This window comes from Poromitra crassiceps (assembly GCF_964638095.1).
Source record: "Poromitra crassiceps genome assembly, chromosome: 16".
Taxonomy (NCBI): Eukaryota; Metazoa; Chordata; class Actinopteri; order Beryciformes; family Melamphaidae; genus Poromitra; species Poromitra crassiceps.
Window position 1 is genome coordinate 33,959,201 of NC_139645.1, and position 12,996 is coordinate 33,972,196.

General features: G+C 45.4%; 1 protein-coding gene and 1 pseudogene across 2 annotated transcripts in view; both read left to right on the forward strand.

The window, feature by feature from the left end:
- Positions 1-1,579, forward strand: part of LOC310791601 (protein NLRC3-like) — a gene marked incomplete at both ends in the record, with an annotated part of 50,930 nt that extends 49,351 nt beyond the window's left edge. The window contains 3 exons of the mRNA XM_083653267.1: positions 789-1,011; positions 1,170-1,249; positions 1,570-1,579. Coding sequence (XP_083509393.1) covers positions 789-1,011; positions 1,170-1,249; positions 1,570-1,579 — 313 coding nt within the window. The remainder of the gene's footprint in view (positions 1-788; positions 1,012-1,169; positions 1,250-1,569) is intronic.
- A 19-nt stretch (positions 1,580-1,598) lies between these two features.
- The window catches only part of LOC310791602 (intermembrane lipid transfer protein VPS13C-like), a 98,344-nt pseudogene continuing 86,946 nt past the window's right edge, over positions 1,599-12,996 (forward strand). The window contains exons 1-8 of the transcript in view: positions 1,599-1,670; positions 2,093-2,246; positions 3,260-3,333; positions 3,713-3,772; positions 4,799-4,958; positions 10,878-10,994; positions 11,452-11,555; positions 12,610-12,777. The product of the transcript in view is annotated as an intermembrane lipid transfer protein VPS13C-like (transcript). The remainder of the gene's footprint in view (positions 1,671-2,092; positions 2,247-3,259; positions 3,334-3,712; positions 3,773-4,798; positions 4,959-10,877; positions 10,995-11,451; positions 11,556-12,609; positions 12,778-12,996) is intronic.

Genomic DNA, 12,996 nt, shown 5'->3' on the forward strand with positions numbered 1-12,996 from the left:
CACTGGCGTTCTCCTATGTCACGTAGTTGCACACAAACATCATATATATGGAAGATGAACAGTCCAACTTACTTCCTTGACAGCTAAATCCACATTTTCTTCTCGGGAATGCTCAATGGCTTCCTTGTTTTGCTCGGGACTACAAAAAAACTTTAATTGGCGATTTTTTACATTTGTTGTCTGCGCAGCCCACCACACAACAGCTTTTAATTCAAGGAAAATTACGCTGGTGAATGGGAGTGAACGGAGCGATTTCCCCCGTGATGGGCGTGGCCTATTTCATGCAGTGTCTATGGTTTTCCACAGCCACGCCCACTTAGGAGACCTGAATCTATTGGAGTCAATGGGAGGAGTGAAGGTAATCTCAGATTATGACCCCATAGTCATCAATATTCGGTCCATTTTCCAAAGTCACATTATCTTCTGAACAATAAATGTTCTTCCATCTCGCCTTCTTCTCATGTGTCTGACATGCTGCCTCACTGCAGTGTGACTGTTTACATTGTGGGATTAACAAAAGTTTATGATACTTTGAAGCGTTACTTTTTTTTAAATTATTATTACCATTTTGATGATTTTTTTTAAATAATAAAAGTGGTCCTCATTTGTGAAGATTATCTTGCTGAACACAAAGGTCTCAGTTTTCATAAACCTTATTTCAAGCAATTAACCCAAATCCTCATACAGAAATGCCATGACTTCCTGACAAGGGAACCAGCGCAATGGTTTCTGTCAGACACAGCTGCCTGTTGATTGGCTGTTGGTGGTCATGTGACTTCCCGCTCCAGGTTCAAGGTGTCAGGAGAGCTTCCTGTGCTACATGTGAAGATCTCCGACCAGAAGATCCAGGGTGTGCTCGAGCTGGTGGACAGCATCCCCCTGCCTCGCATAGGCTCCGCCCCCTCCACACCCACTGCCAAGGTACGCATGGTTCAGTCCATACAGGCTCCTCCCCCAACCGCCAAGGTATGCCTGGTTCAGTCCATACAGGCTCCTCCCCCAAACGCCAAGGTATGCCTGGTTCAGTCCATACAGGCTCCTCCCCAACCGCCAAGGTATGCCTGGTTCTGTACACACAGGCTCCTCCCCCAGAGGAGTTTTCAGAAGAACAAAAATGAACATTCACTGAGAGAATGTCTCTGATGTTTGAACCTGTGCTTCTCCTGCAGGTTCTGCCTCTGGCGCCGGAGGTCCAGTCCCGCATGCTCAGCCTCCCCCCCGCCCTACTGGTCGCCATGGACACAGATGGGTGCTGATTGGTTACTTTAACATCCGTCAATCAACACCCGTTTGATAAAGACATTCTTATGTAAAGACAAGACTGCCCTGAACCTGGCAGGCGCCAGAATGTCTGTCTGCATGCCTGTGATAGACACACACACAGTATATAATTGTATAGAATAACATAGTACATTTTATTTATCCTTTTTGGGGGTCAGTTCTTAGGTAATTAGGTAATTTTTGTTGGTTTGTCTTTGTCAAACGTTTTCTTTTTTAAGTTGAGTGGGTTTTTCATCAGTGTTTGTGTCAGTTTGTGTCATGTTCTTGACTAATGTGTTTGTCTGTCAGATTCAGATGAAGACACCAGTGAGAGGTCCATGGACGACGAGCAGCAGAGATCAGCGCTGGAGGAGCTCATCGACCTGCACTTCAAGTTCGAAGTCAAGTCGGTGAGTCGGTTCACTGTGTGTGTGTGTGTGTGTGTGTGTGTGTGTGTCGGTGTGGGTGTGGGTGTGTGTGTGTGTGACCTCAAGTCTACCACCTCATCACTACAAAAGTTGAAATCTTATCAAGTGAAAAGTCTTAAAAGACGTTTAAACTGAAAAAAAAAAAACTCAAATAAGCAAAATTATCTGCCAATGGAATTGTGAAATTCAGCTATGCAAGATCATCTCTACTCAATATTTCACTTATTGTACCAAATACAAGATATCTTCACTTGATAAGATTTCACTTTTTGCAGTGTATTCAGTCAGGAAATAACTAATCTGTGTGTGTGTGTGTGTGTGTGTGTGTGTGTGTGTGTGTGCGTGCGTGTGTGTGTGTGCCTGCGCGTGTGTGTGTGTGCGTGTGTGCCTGTGCGTGTGTGCAGGTTCGGCTGGAGCTCACCCGGCAGGCCTGTGAGGAGCAGAGCCTGCTGGCCCTCAGCGTGTCTCAGCTGGGAGCCGAGGGCCAGCTGAGAACCTACGACATGAACCTCACAGCCTACCTGCACCATGTGGGCCTGGATTACTGTGACACACCAGGTACACACACACAGACACACCTACACACACACACTAGGGGTTGCACGCCTCCTGATTTTTTCAAGTGAACGTTTCTATCAATAAAGTCCATCAAGACACTGATCAATTTTTACAGATCCACTGTTGAGAGCCTCCTCACGGGGAACATAATGGCTTGGTATGGAAGCTGTTCCATAGATGACCGTACTCTTATTGACAGAGTAGTGAGAACAGCTCAGAGGATCATTGGTGCTGATCTGCCTTCAGTAAGAGGCATCTATATTAAAAGGAGCTGTGACAGGGCCCTGAAAATAATCAGGGACCCCAGCCACCCTGGCCACGGTCTCATCACCCAGCTGCCTTCAGGTAGATGCTACCGCTGAGAGCGCTGCCCTGACAGAACAACAAAGCACAAGGTTCCTACAAGTAGGCTGGTAAACAGCTTCTTCCCAGAGGCGGTACGATTCCTAAATAAATAAGTAGCACCAGTGCACTTTATCTTATACCTTATTGTTTGAAGTAGTTTGTTGTTTTTATTACTCTATTTTACTCTATCTTTTACATCTTTTATCCGGGTCTTAATGTGCGGACTTGCTACTCGGAATAGCACTTAGCACATTGCACTTTATTGATTTGATCTGATTTTATTTATTTCGCTTACTTTTATTCCTTTTACAACCGTTGCACTGAGCCGACATGCTGACTGTACCCATGTTTTACCCTGTTCTTTTTTTTGGTACTGTCCTATGTGTGCTGCTCTTATATTTGTGTGTGGCTTGTGAACAAGAAATTCCAATGCATTTTCATGCAAATTTTAATGCAAATGGCGAAATAAACTTGAACTTGAACTAAAGTCGAGTCGACATCAGCCAGTCATCACGTGGTGCAGTGTTGATAAAAATTTTTTAAATAAAAAGTGTGTCTCGTTGATGACGTTAGCAGCTTGCGACGCATTAGGCATGGGAGGAAAGTACACATAAAGTCAATTACTTTATGACTCTGTAAAGCACTTTGAATTGCCTCTGTGTCTGCAGACAGCCGGCCTCTGCACCTGGTGCGCTCTTCAGACCAGCAGGGCTCAGACCTGCTCAAGGTGACCTTCATCAGGGTGAGGACTTCAACTGCTTTTTCAGGCTCAACTGTTACCCAGCATGCAATGAAGTGTGTTTATCTATATAGCCGACAAGCATGTCTCACAGGATGAAGTTAGTGTGTTTATCTATATAGCATCACTATATATTATATCATATATATATATATCACAATATATTTATCACTGTAAACTCCTCTGAGACAAGTCGAGTCACGAGCCCTGAAAATGACAGTCCGACTTGACTGGACTACAACACTGGTAGAAGGTGAAATCATCACCTGTCAGCAAAGATCAGACAGTCGGATGATGTGGTACAGCCAGGGATGAAAAACACACGAGTTGAAAAACAGTCTGTCTGTCTGTCTGTCTGACTGTGTCCCTCCCTCTCCCACAGGCGGACTCGGCCGGTCCGAGCTTCCAGACTCTGTTCGACAACACAGAGCAAAAACTGAAGGTGGGTGATGTGTTTCCATAGCAGCAGATGAACTGAATTAAAGAAGCTTCATAACATGTTAGCTTCAGCTTGAGGAGGGAGACCAGTCTGACGGATAAGTGCCACTGAGCATGAAAAATGCTGCATGTTTTACTTTAACTATGAGCTGGTTTTAGTTATATATCCGTATAGATTTGATTCAGACCTGGGTGGATCTTGTTACACCTAAGCCCTTTTCCCACATGCGCTTTGTACCGCAAAATGACCGGAATGTGGTCTAATGCCTGCATGTGAGAAAGGCGCCATGCCGGTATAAGCGCGACCCCGTCGTCCCCGACATTTCACCACTTTCGACCTAGTCAGAAGACCGGTATGCTCTTAAGGGGACGCAAGTGGAAACGGTTCCAGTCATTTTCCGCGACAGCGGTCCTTCAATCATGGGCGAGAAGTAGCCTACACACGTTGCTTAATGTTCCAGCGGGCATAATCTAATCATTCGCGCACATTAAAGCAAACTGGCGAAATGATCTTGTGATAGCCTAATAAGAGCAGTAGCCTATGTCAGCTTGCTGATTTCCGAAGGCAACCCCGGACACATCAAACGAAGCCAGTCTGCTTTCTCTACATACATACAAGCGTTGAGCAGCTTGCAAGCCTTTCTCGCTGTGTCTGTCTGTGGCTGCTGCTCTCGAGCAGAGAGGGGAGGGGGAAATCGGCTGTGTTGATTATGCTGGCGGCTTGACGCTGCTCTTAAGTCAAACGAGTGTGATTTATAGTGTGACAACTGACAAGCGAACTTATTTCGAGTTTTGCCGACCCCCCAAATAAGCTCCCCCCTCCCCCCGCCCCCACAACATACAGGCAAATTCGCTGATAGATTCCCACATGCGCGAGCCGAAGTGTGAAGGGAAATGTCCGATATTGACTTACAGGTAATTTTCCGGTACGCATGTGGGAAAACGGCTCTAGTTGGATATTGTTAGACCTTGTTGGATCTTGTTAGACCTGATGGACCTGGTTAGACCTGGTTGCTGTGTGTCGTCCCAGGTTGAGTTCTCCTCCCTGGATGTCCTCCTCCACACCAGAGCCTTGCTGTCCACCTTCAGCTTCCTGAGCAGCGTGGTGCCTCCTCAGCTCGCGGCGGCACGGGACAGAGAGGCTGGGGAAGGGGCCAAGCAGCCAGAGCGGGCCGGAGCGGGCCGGACAGGTCAGAACACACCAGCTCCACACCGCTAACTTTAATAGCCCATAACAGTAATCAGTCCCTCCAGGACTTTTTTCTGATTGTTGCGATCAAAAATGAAGTTTCGCGTGATTTTTTGGCGGGGCCAGGGACGGGGGATATTGTGGGGAAATAGATTTTTTTTTCTATCTAATGGCAACTTCTCCAAAATTGCAATTTTTGTGGTAAAATTGCGGGAACTGGCAAAAATTGTAAGTTGAGGAACCTGTTTTGTCATTTTTGCTGAGAAATCACAGGTATTTTGAAACATTTGCATTAATTATTGTGGTCGCAAAATGTCAATTTCCTGGAGGAAGTGAGTAGTGGATACTCAGGACTTCACTGTGATCACTTTGAACACCTTGCAAGCTTGAACACCCAATGTGCAGTAAGCTGTATCACCTACCCCTGTGTATACATGTATACATGTTGCTTATTCATACACATAAATAACTGCAATACCTGACCAAATTGTTTATACATGTAGCTTATTTATACACGTAAATAACTGTATTAATACTGCCTATATTAATAACTGCCTATAACTAGGGCTGGCACGGATCACGGATAATCCGTGACCCGTACGGATCAGCCCCCACGGTTCGGCACACGGTTCGGAACGTCGTGGTCCGCGGACCCCCCCCCCCCTCCCCTTTCGTTTCATTTAACGTTTAACGTTAGTGTATGAGAACGCCCAGCGCAGCCAGACACAGACAGGAATAATCATGGCAAGCACAAGTGAGCTTCCTCAACCCTTGTCGCCGCTGTAAAGTATCTCTGAAGGCTGTGGCTAGTGGCTCCTAAAGACAGCGTGACAACAAACTTATTTCAACACCTCTGAAAAAGCACAGGAATGCGATCAGCGTGTTGCGCGCTGCACAATATAACGAGAGCCACAACACACACACGCGCACACGTTTCACAAACACATTATCACCGGACGGTGAAATGTTGCCTTAGGACACATAACAACAAAACAATACGTGGGGCCACTGAGTAGCTTAACGTAGCATCAACGTTATATTTCCAGACTGACCTGGTCTGGTCTGTAGGTCTGTACCCGTGTCATGTGACTGGGGCAAGCAACAGCCACGAAGTTAGGCATAGCAGTGCCACCTAAAACAGGAAGTTTTGCCTGCCTTCAGAGTAAAAGCATACATTGTGTCACTTATGAGAAAAAAATATTTTTTGAGCTGTGCAGGGCAACAAATGGTTAGAGAATTATAATAGTATTAAAAAAATCTAATCGAAAATCTAATTTTGAGAGAAAAAATCTGATCTATATATTTTTTTGCTGATCCGAAAAATCCGTGATCCGTGGCTCAAAATCCGTCACGCGATCCGATCCGTGGGTTTTCTGATCCGTGCCAGCCCTACCTATAACTGTATATATCCATATATACCGGTATAGCTGACAACTAGGGAAAGACCTAGTGACAGCATGGAAAGACAGCTGACAGGAGGGATTAGACCCCATCGGGGCTGCAATGGGTTAGCTGCTCATTGTGGCAGTAGCCAAGGCCAATAGGCCATTGGTTACACCCAAACTTGCTACGAAACAGAATTATGAAAAAACACCCCTAGAGTCTGCGAGAGCGGGGGCGGAAGATGACTCACCTATGGTTGACACGGTTATTGACTCTGGAACGGACTTGACTATGAGTAGGGAAAACATGTCAGTGGAAGCCACTAGTTCAGATGTAGATGGAAAGAAGCGTCAGGTTTGCTTGTGTGGCTGGCAGAAGGTAACAACTTTGAGGGGCCTTAGAATCCATCAAGGCAGGAAGAGGTGCTTGGTAGAGGGAACACAGGGACCCCGCATTGATAATTATTTCTTAAGAAGTTTATCAAGTCAGTCGGGTGAAGTCCAGCGACAGGAAGTAACCCACAGCTCGCAGGACATCAGCACCCCTGATGTTGAGGCAGGTCCTAGCACCGAGGAAAGCAGAGAGGCCAGCCAGCCAAAAAGGGAGAAGATTAGCGGTCAGAAGCCTAGAGTTAAGTGGCCAGGTGCAGCGGAAAGTAGGAAGTGGGAAGATATCAATAGTGATTTGGTTAGGATGTTAGAGAAGCTTAAAGGAACTGCTGAGAGTAAGTTGGAGAAAATGGGAGATTGTATTTATGATTATGGTAAGGAAAGGTTTGGCGTCTTTGAGAAAAGGAAGAAACTAGAGGGTGAGGTAGTTAAATCTAGGCGCCAACAAGAGATAGATAGACTTATCCAGGAGAGAAGACAGCTTAAGAGGCAGTGGAGAAAAGCTACAGAGGTTGAGAAGGAAGGCATTGATTGCTTGCAGTCAGATGTGAGGGATCGGTTGGCAGTTTTAAGAAGAGCAGAGAGCATTAGGAAAAATAGGAAAAAGAAAGAGAGAGCTAGAATAGCATTCTATAAGGATCCATTTAGATTTGTGAAGTCATTGTTTAGTAAGGAAAATAATGGTAGCCTTATGGTACCTAAGCAGAAGCTTGAGGAATATTTGGAGGAGGTTCACAAAGATAGGGAAAGGTTTAGAGAGATGACAGTCCCAGCTGATATTCCACCTATTGGTGAAATAGAGAGCCAGTGTGATGATAGCCCACCAAGGTGGAAAGAAGTTCAAGAAGTAGTGAGACGTGCAAGGGCCTCTTCAGCCCCGGGTCCTAATGGAGTCCCCTACCGGCTGTATAAGAGTGCTCCAGATGTGTTGCAGTTTCTATGGAAGCTGATGAAGGTAGTCTGGAAGAAGCAGGTTATTCCTACGGCGTGGCGTAGAGCAGGGGGAATCTTCATTCCTAAAGAAAGGGACTCGTTAGAGATAAGTCAGTTTAGACCTATCAGTCTACTTAATGTTGAAGGGAAGGTTTTCTTTAGTGTTGTGGCACAGAGGCTGTCTAGTTATCTAGAAAAGAATAGGCTAATAGATACTTCGGTGCAAAAGGCTGGAATTCCCGGCTTCTCCGGGTGCTTAGAGCACACCAGCATGATCTGGCACCAAATCCAGTCAGCTAGGCGTGAGAAGAGAGACCTGCATGTAGTATTCTTGGACCTGGCTAATGCTTTCGGGTCAGTGCCGCATAGTCTGTTATGGGAGGCCTTTGATTTCTTTAGAGTGCCAGGTAGTATAAAGAGCTTAGTTAAAGCCTACTTCTTAGATATTCAACTCTGCTTTACCACAGCAGAGTACACTACAGCTTGGCAGCAGCTGGAGATAGGCATTATGGCAGGGTGTACAATTTCCCCATTAGCTTTTACCATGGCAATGGAGATCATTATTAGGGCTTCAAAATGGGTAGTGGGTGGAGAAAGGCTGCAGGGAGGGCTGCGGCTCCCTCCAATTAGGGCATACATGGATGACATGACGACTATGACGTCAACCGCTCCATGTACTAGCAGATTGTTGGATAAGTTAAATAGTAATCTGCAGTGGGCTAGAATGAAAGTGAAGCCAAGTAAGTCCAGGAGTATTTCAATCATTAAAGGGAGGGTAGTAGGTAAGAAGTTTGTTATAAATGATGAGGTGGTGCCTACAGTGTTAGAGAAACCAGTCAAGAGTTTGGGAAGATGGTATGATGCAAGTCTCAGTGATAAGGGACAGTTTGAGGAGGTGAGGCAGGAAATGATTCAAGGTATTTCAAGTATAGACAAGTCAGGGCTCCCAGGAAAGTTAAAGTTGTGGTGTTTGCAGTTTGGATTGTTGCCTCGGTTGATGTGGCCACTGACAGTGTATGAGGTTCCCCTTTCAAAGGTAGAAAAGCTAGAAAGGATGATTAACTCATTCATTAGAAAATGGCTCGGAGTCCCACGCTGCCTAAGCAGTGTAGCCTTATATGGGAAAGGCATATTGGAATTGCCATTATCTAGCCTGACAGAGGAGTTCAAGTGTGCTAAGGTTAGACTGGAAATGACTCTGACTCAGTCAAAGGATCCAGTGGTTAGGAGTGTAGCGCCCACAGTTAAAACAGGGAGGAAGTGGAACCCAAAGGAGGCAGTACAGCAAGCACAGTCAGCTCTTAGACATAGGGATATCATAGGTCAGGTGCAGCATGGGCGTGGAGGCTTAGGGTTGTGCATAGGGAAACCTGTGTGGAACAAGGCATCAGTAATAGAAAAGAGGAAGATGGTAGTTGAAGAAGTACATAGGCAAGAGGAGGCAGTAAGATGTACTAAGGCAGTGTCGCAGGCAAAGCAAGGACAGTGGGTGAACTGGGAGAGTGTAGAGAAGAGAAAGTTGAAGTGGAGAGAGTTGTGGAGCATGGAGGCCAGCAGAATTAGATTTATTCTAGGGGCTACTTATGATGTGCTGCCATCTCCCCAGAACTTAAATCAGTGGTTGGGCGAGGATGGTGCCTGCCCGTTGTGTTCTAGTGTATGTACATTGAGGCATATACTGTCAGGGTGTAAGGTCAGTCTCTCCCAGGGGCGATACACCTGGCGTCACAACCAGGTGTTGAAATGTTTGGCAGCTGCAGTTGAGGAAAAGCGGCTAGAAGTAAATTCTCTAGTTGCTAGCAAAGAGACTAGACAGATCAAATTTGTACGTGAGGGAGAAAAGATTAGACCAATTAAGGTCAGGCACAAGTTAGGGCAGCTAAGTGTAGGTGGAGCCTGGGAAATGAGGGTTGACTTGAATGAACAGCTAGTCATCCCAGCATATATAGTTAGCACCCGGCTACGTCCGGACTTGTTACTGTGGTCTGAGGTAGAGAAGAGAGTTTATTTTATCGAACTCACAGTCCCGTGGGAAGATCGAGTTGAGGAGGCTTATGAGCGCAAGAAAGCTAGGTATGCTGAAATGGCAGCAGAGGCAGAGCAGCGAGGTTGGAGGGCTCGAGTGCGGCCTGTAGAGGTGGGCTGCCGTGGTTTTGTGGCAAAGTCCGTTATTGCCTTACTAACTGAGTTGGGCATTCGGGGACGGAGCCTGAAACTTGCGGTTAGCAACATGTCTCAGGCAGCAGAACGAGCAAGTGAATGGCTGTGGATAAGGAGGAAACATGCTAGCTGGGGAGCTCGCTAAGGTCAGATTGATTGTTTGTTGTTGGTCATGATTAACGGTCCGCATCAACAGGGCTGAATCATTGACGGTGGTGGTGTAGTTAGGGATTGTTTGTTGTTGGTCATGATTAACGGTCCGCATCAACAGGGCTGAATCATTGACAGTGGTGGTGTAGTTAGGGATTGTTTGTTGTTGGTCATGATTAACGGTCCGCATCAACAGGGCTGAATCATTGACAGTGGTGGTGTAGTCAGGAATGTCATACCGAACCGACCTGGATAGCTAGGCTTAGATAGTGAGGTAATATGCAGTTGTGCGGTGGTAGCATGGAGGGGGGTGTTTCCAGGACGCTGGATTACACCGTTAAGCCTTCTTGAGGTGTCGTGGGCCTAACTTAACGAAACGTCGGTGAAGGAAGGTGCCCACTTGAAAACCCCAATGACATGCTTCATACTGCTGTTGGCTAGGGTAGGTAACTGGTGATTTGTGTCTTGTTTATTAGTTTGTTAGCCTGTTAGCTTGTTTTATTCTGGATTGGGCTTCTAAATGTGTTTTTCCTCGGATTTTGGCACAAGGGATAGTAACATCTTGTCCTGTGTATTAATTAATACCTTTCATACACACACTTTCAATATAGACGCTCTTTCATACACTTATTATTATTGCATTGTATATAGTAGTTAATGTTATTGTTTAATTATCATTTGTGATTCTTGTTTGTTTTAGCCTGAGCAGACTTTTTCTTTTCTTTTCTTTGTCTTGTGTGTGAGAGTACATTGAGAGTTAAGCGAACCGGAGCCAATTTCCTTGTATGTGTAAATACTTGGCCAATAAAGCTGATTGTGATTCTGATTATGATCATTATAAGGTGTGCTGGTCTCTCCTGCAGTGTCTAAAGGCTCATTATAAGGTGTCCTGGTCTCTCCTGCAGTGTCTAAAGGCTCGGCAGACGGCAGCATGTTCAGCTTCAAGCTGTTCGCCATGTTGGGATGTTTCCATGTGGAAGTCTGTGACGACCGCCGCAGCATCGCCGACATCAGAGTCCAAGGTACCAACTTTGTTTTTTATTTCCCAACGCAAAATCCAAAATACATGTTTTTCCTCTTACCTGTAGTGCGATTTATCCATCTAGATCATTTTGGTGTGAGTTGCCAAGTTTGAGAAATGTCTGCCATAAAGATCTCTGCCTTCTCTCCAATACACAAGCAGCTAGCGGGTGTAGGCTACTGTAGTTTGGTCGAAACAAAATAGTTCCTACATGAAACTGCTCACAACAAGATCTTGACTAACCGGGTCGTGACTTCTGGAAAGAGACATTGCTGTTGAGTTTTTCAACTTTTTTTGCTTTGAGCACGACAAGCTGAATCTCATCCAGTTCCATTGTATTGGAGAGAAGGCTGACATCTCTACGGCCGATATCTCCATATGTGTTTTTTATTTTTGGGTGAATGGTCCCTTTATAACACTCACACAGTGAATTGTGAATGAATAACACCTGTCTGCAGGTATCGACGCCTCGGTCCTGGTCCGCTCTAAAGAGACGGAGGTGTTTGCTCGCCTCAGAGACATCGTGGTCACGGATGTCGACCCCAACACCATTCACAAAAAGGTACAAATCCATCTCGTCTTCATATTCATTTGATCTGAAATTATATTGTTTTGTTCCCATGTTAGATGTTCATTTAAGCAATATAGCATGAGAGCAAGTGTGTTGTGGAGAATATATCCCGCTGATAAGCTGTTATCCCACTCGGCCTGCGGCCTCGTGGGATAACAGCTTATCAGCGGGATATATTCCACAACACCACGCAGCTCGAGTGCTATATTGCTTTTATAAAACGGTTTCCAAGTATAATAATATAATAATAATAATACTATAAGTCCGACTGGCATGGTATTCTGATAGTCAGTTGAAACACTACTGTAAGGCGGGACATCTAGCAAGAAGATAGACGTGCGGGTGATTTGATTGGATCGTTCTGGAGACTGAAGTCGACATTGGCCAATCCTGGCGCTTGCTGAGAAGCTGAGAGCTTTTTGCAAAGCCCGACACCAGAGCCGTATGCCGACACCAAGTAACGTTACGTCTTATTTAGAAATGCGGGGTTAAGAGTGAGGGCGCGCGAGAGAGGGGTTAAGACATTAGCCCGCGTCTATTCTTGTACAAAACATCCTTTTCTGCGAAGTATTAGTAAAGTTATAAGCGAAGATCGATTCACAAGGATCTGAAAGCTGTCTCCGCCATTTTGTTTTTGAGGTACTTTTAGTAAGAGAGTTGCGCCATCATGCGTCCATAATGACTCATTGTAAGGACTAGTGACCCTCCATACAGCAGATCAGGAGAAAGCTGTTTGGCTCGAGCGCAGCTCTGCCTTTTAGTAAGAGAGTTGCCATGGCAACCAATAACCCATGGCCATGGGTTATTGAACTCGGTTACTGGAATTATACAATGGCTGTGAACCAATCAGATTGCTTGATTTGAGAGAGCCGTTTTATAAAATAATAATAACATATATTTATTATTATTATTATTATTGTTATTATTATTATTATTATTATTATTATTATTATTATCATTATCATTATCATCATCATCTGTATAGTTATTATCAGTGCTTTTGATACCACTTGTAGTTGAGAGTAGTTCCTCTTCTCTCCTCCAGGCGGTGTCCATCATGGGCGAGGAGGTGTTCAGCTTCAAGTTGTGTCTGTTTCCCGGGGCGACGGAGGGGCGGGGCTACAGCGACATGTCGGCGTTGGACGGAGCGGTGACGCTGCGTCTGGGCTGCATCAGGATCCTCTACCGCCACGCCTTCCTCATGTCACTGCTGGTGAGCGACCGCTCAGAGACTAGTTTGCTGTTTTGTATCCTGATACAGCTCCCTAGTCTCTGATGATTTCAACAATATAATTATTGAGCTTGTATGGAGGGAATATACTTCTGCTTGTCTGTCTCTCATTTAGCTTCACAGGATTGCTGTTCTCATGTTGTTAGATGTATCTGAACGGAAGCTTGTTGTGATGTCTTCAGGACACTAAGCTTAATGTTA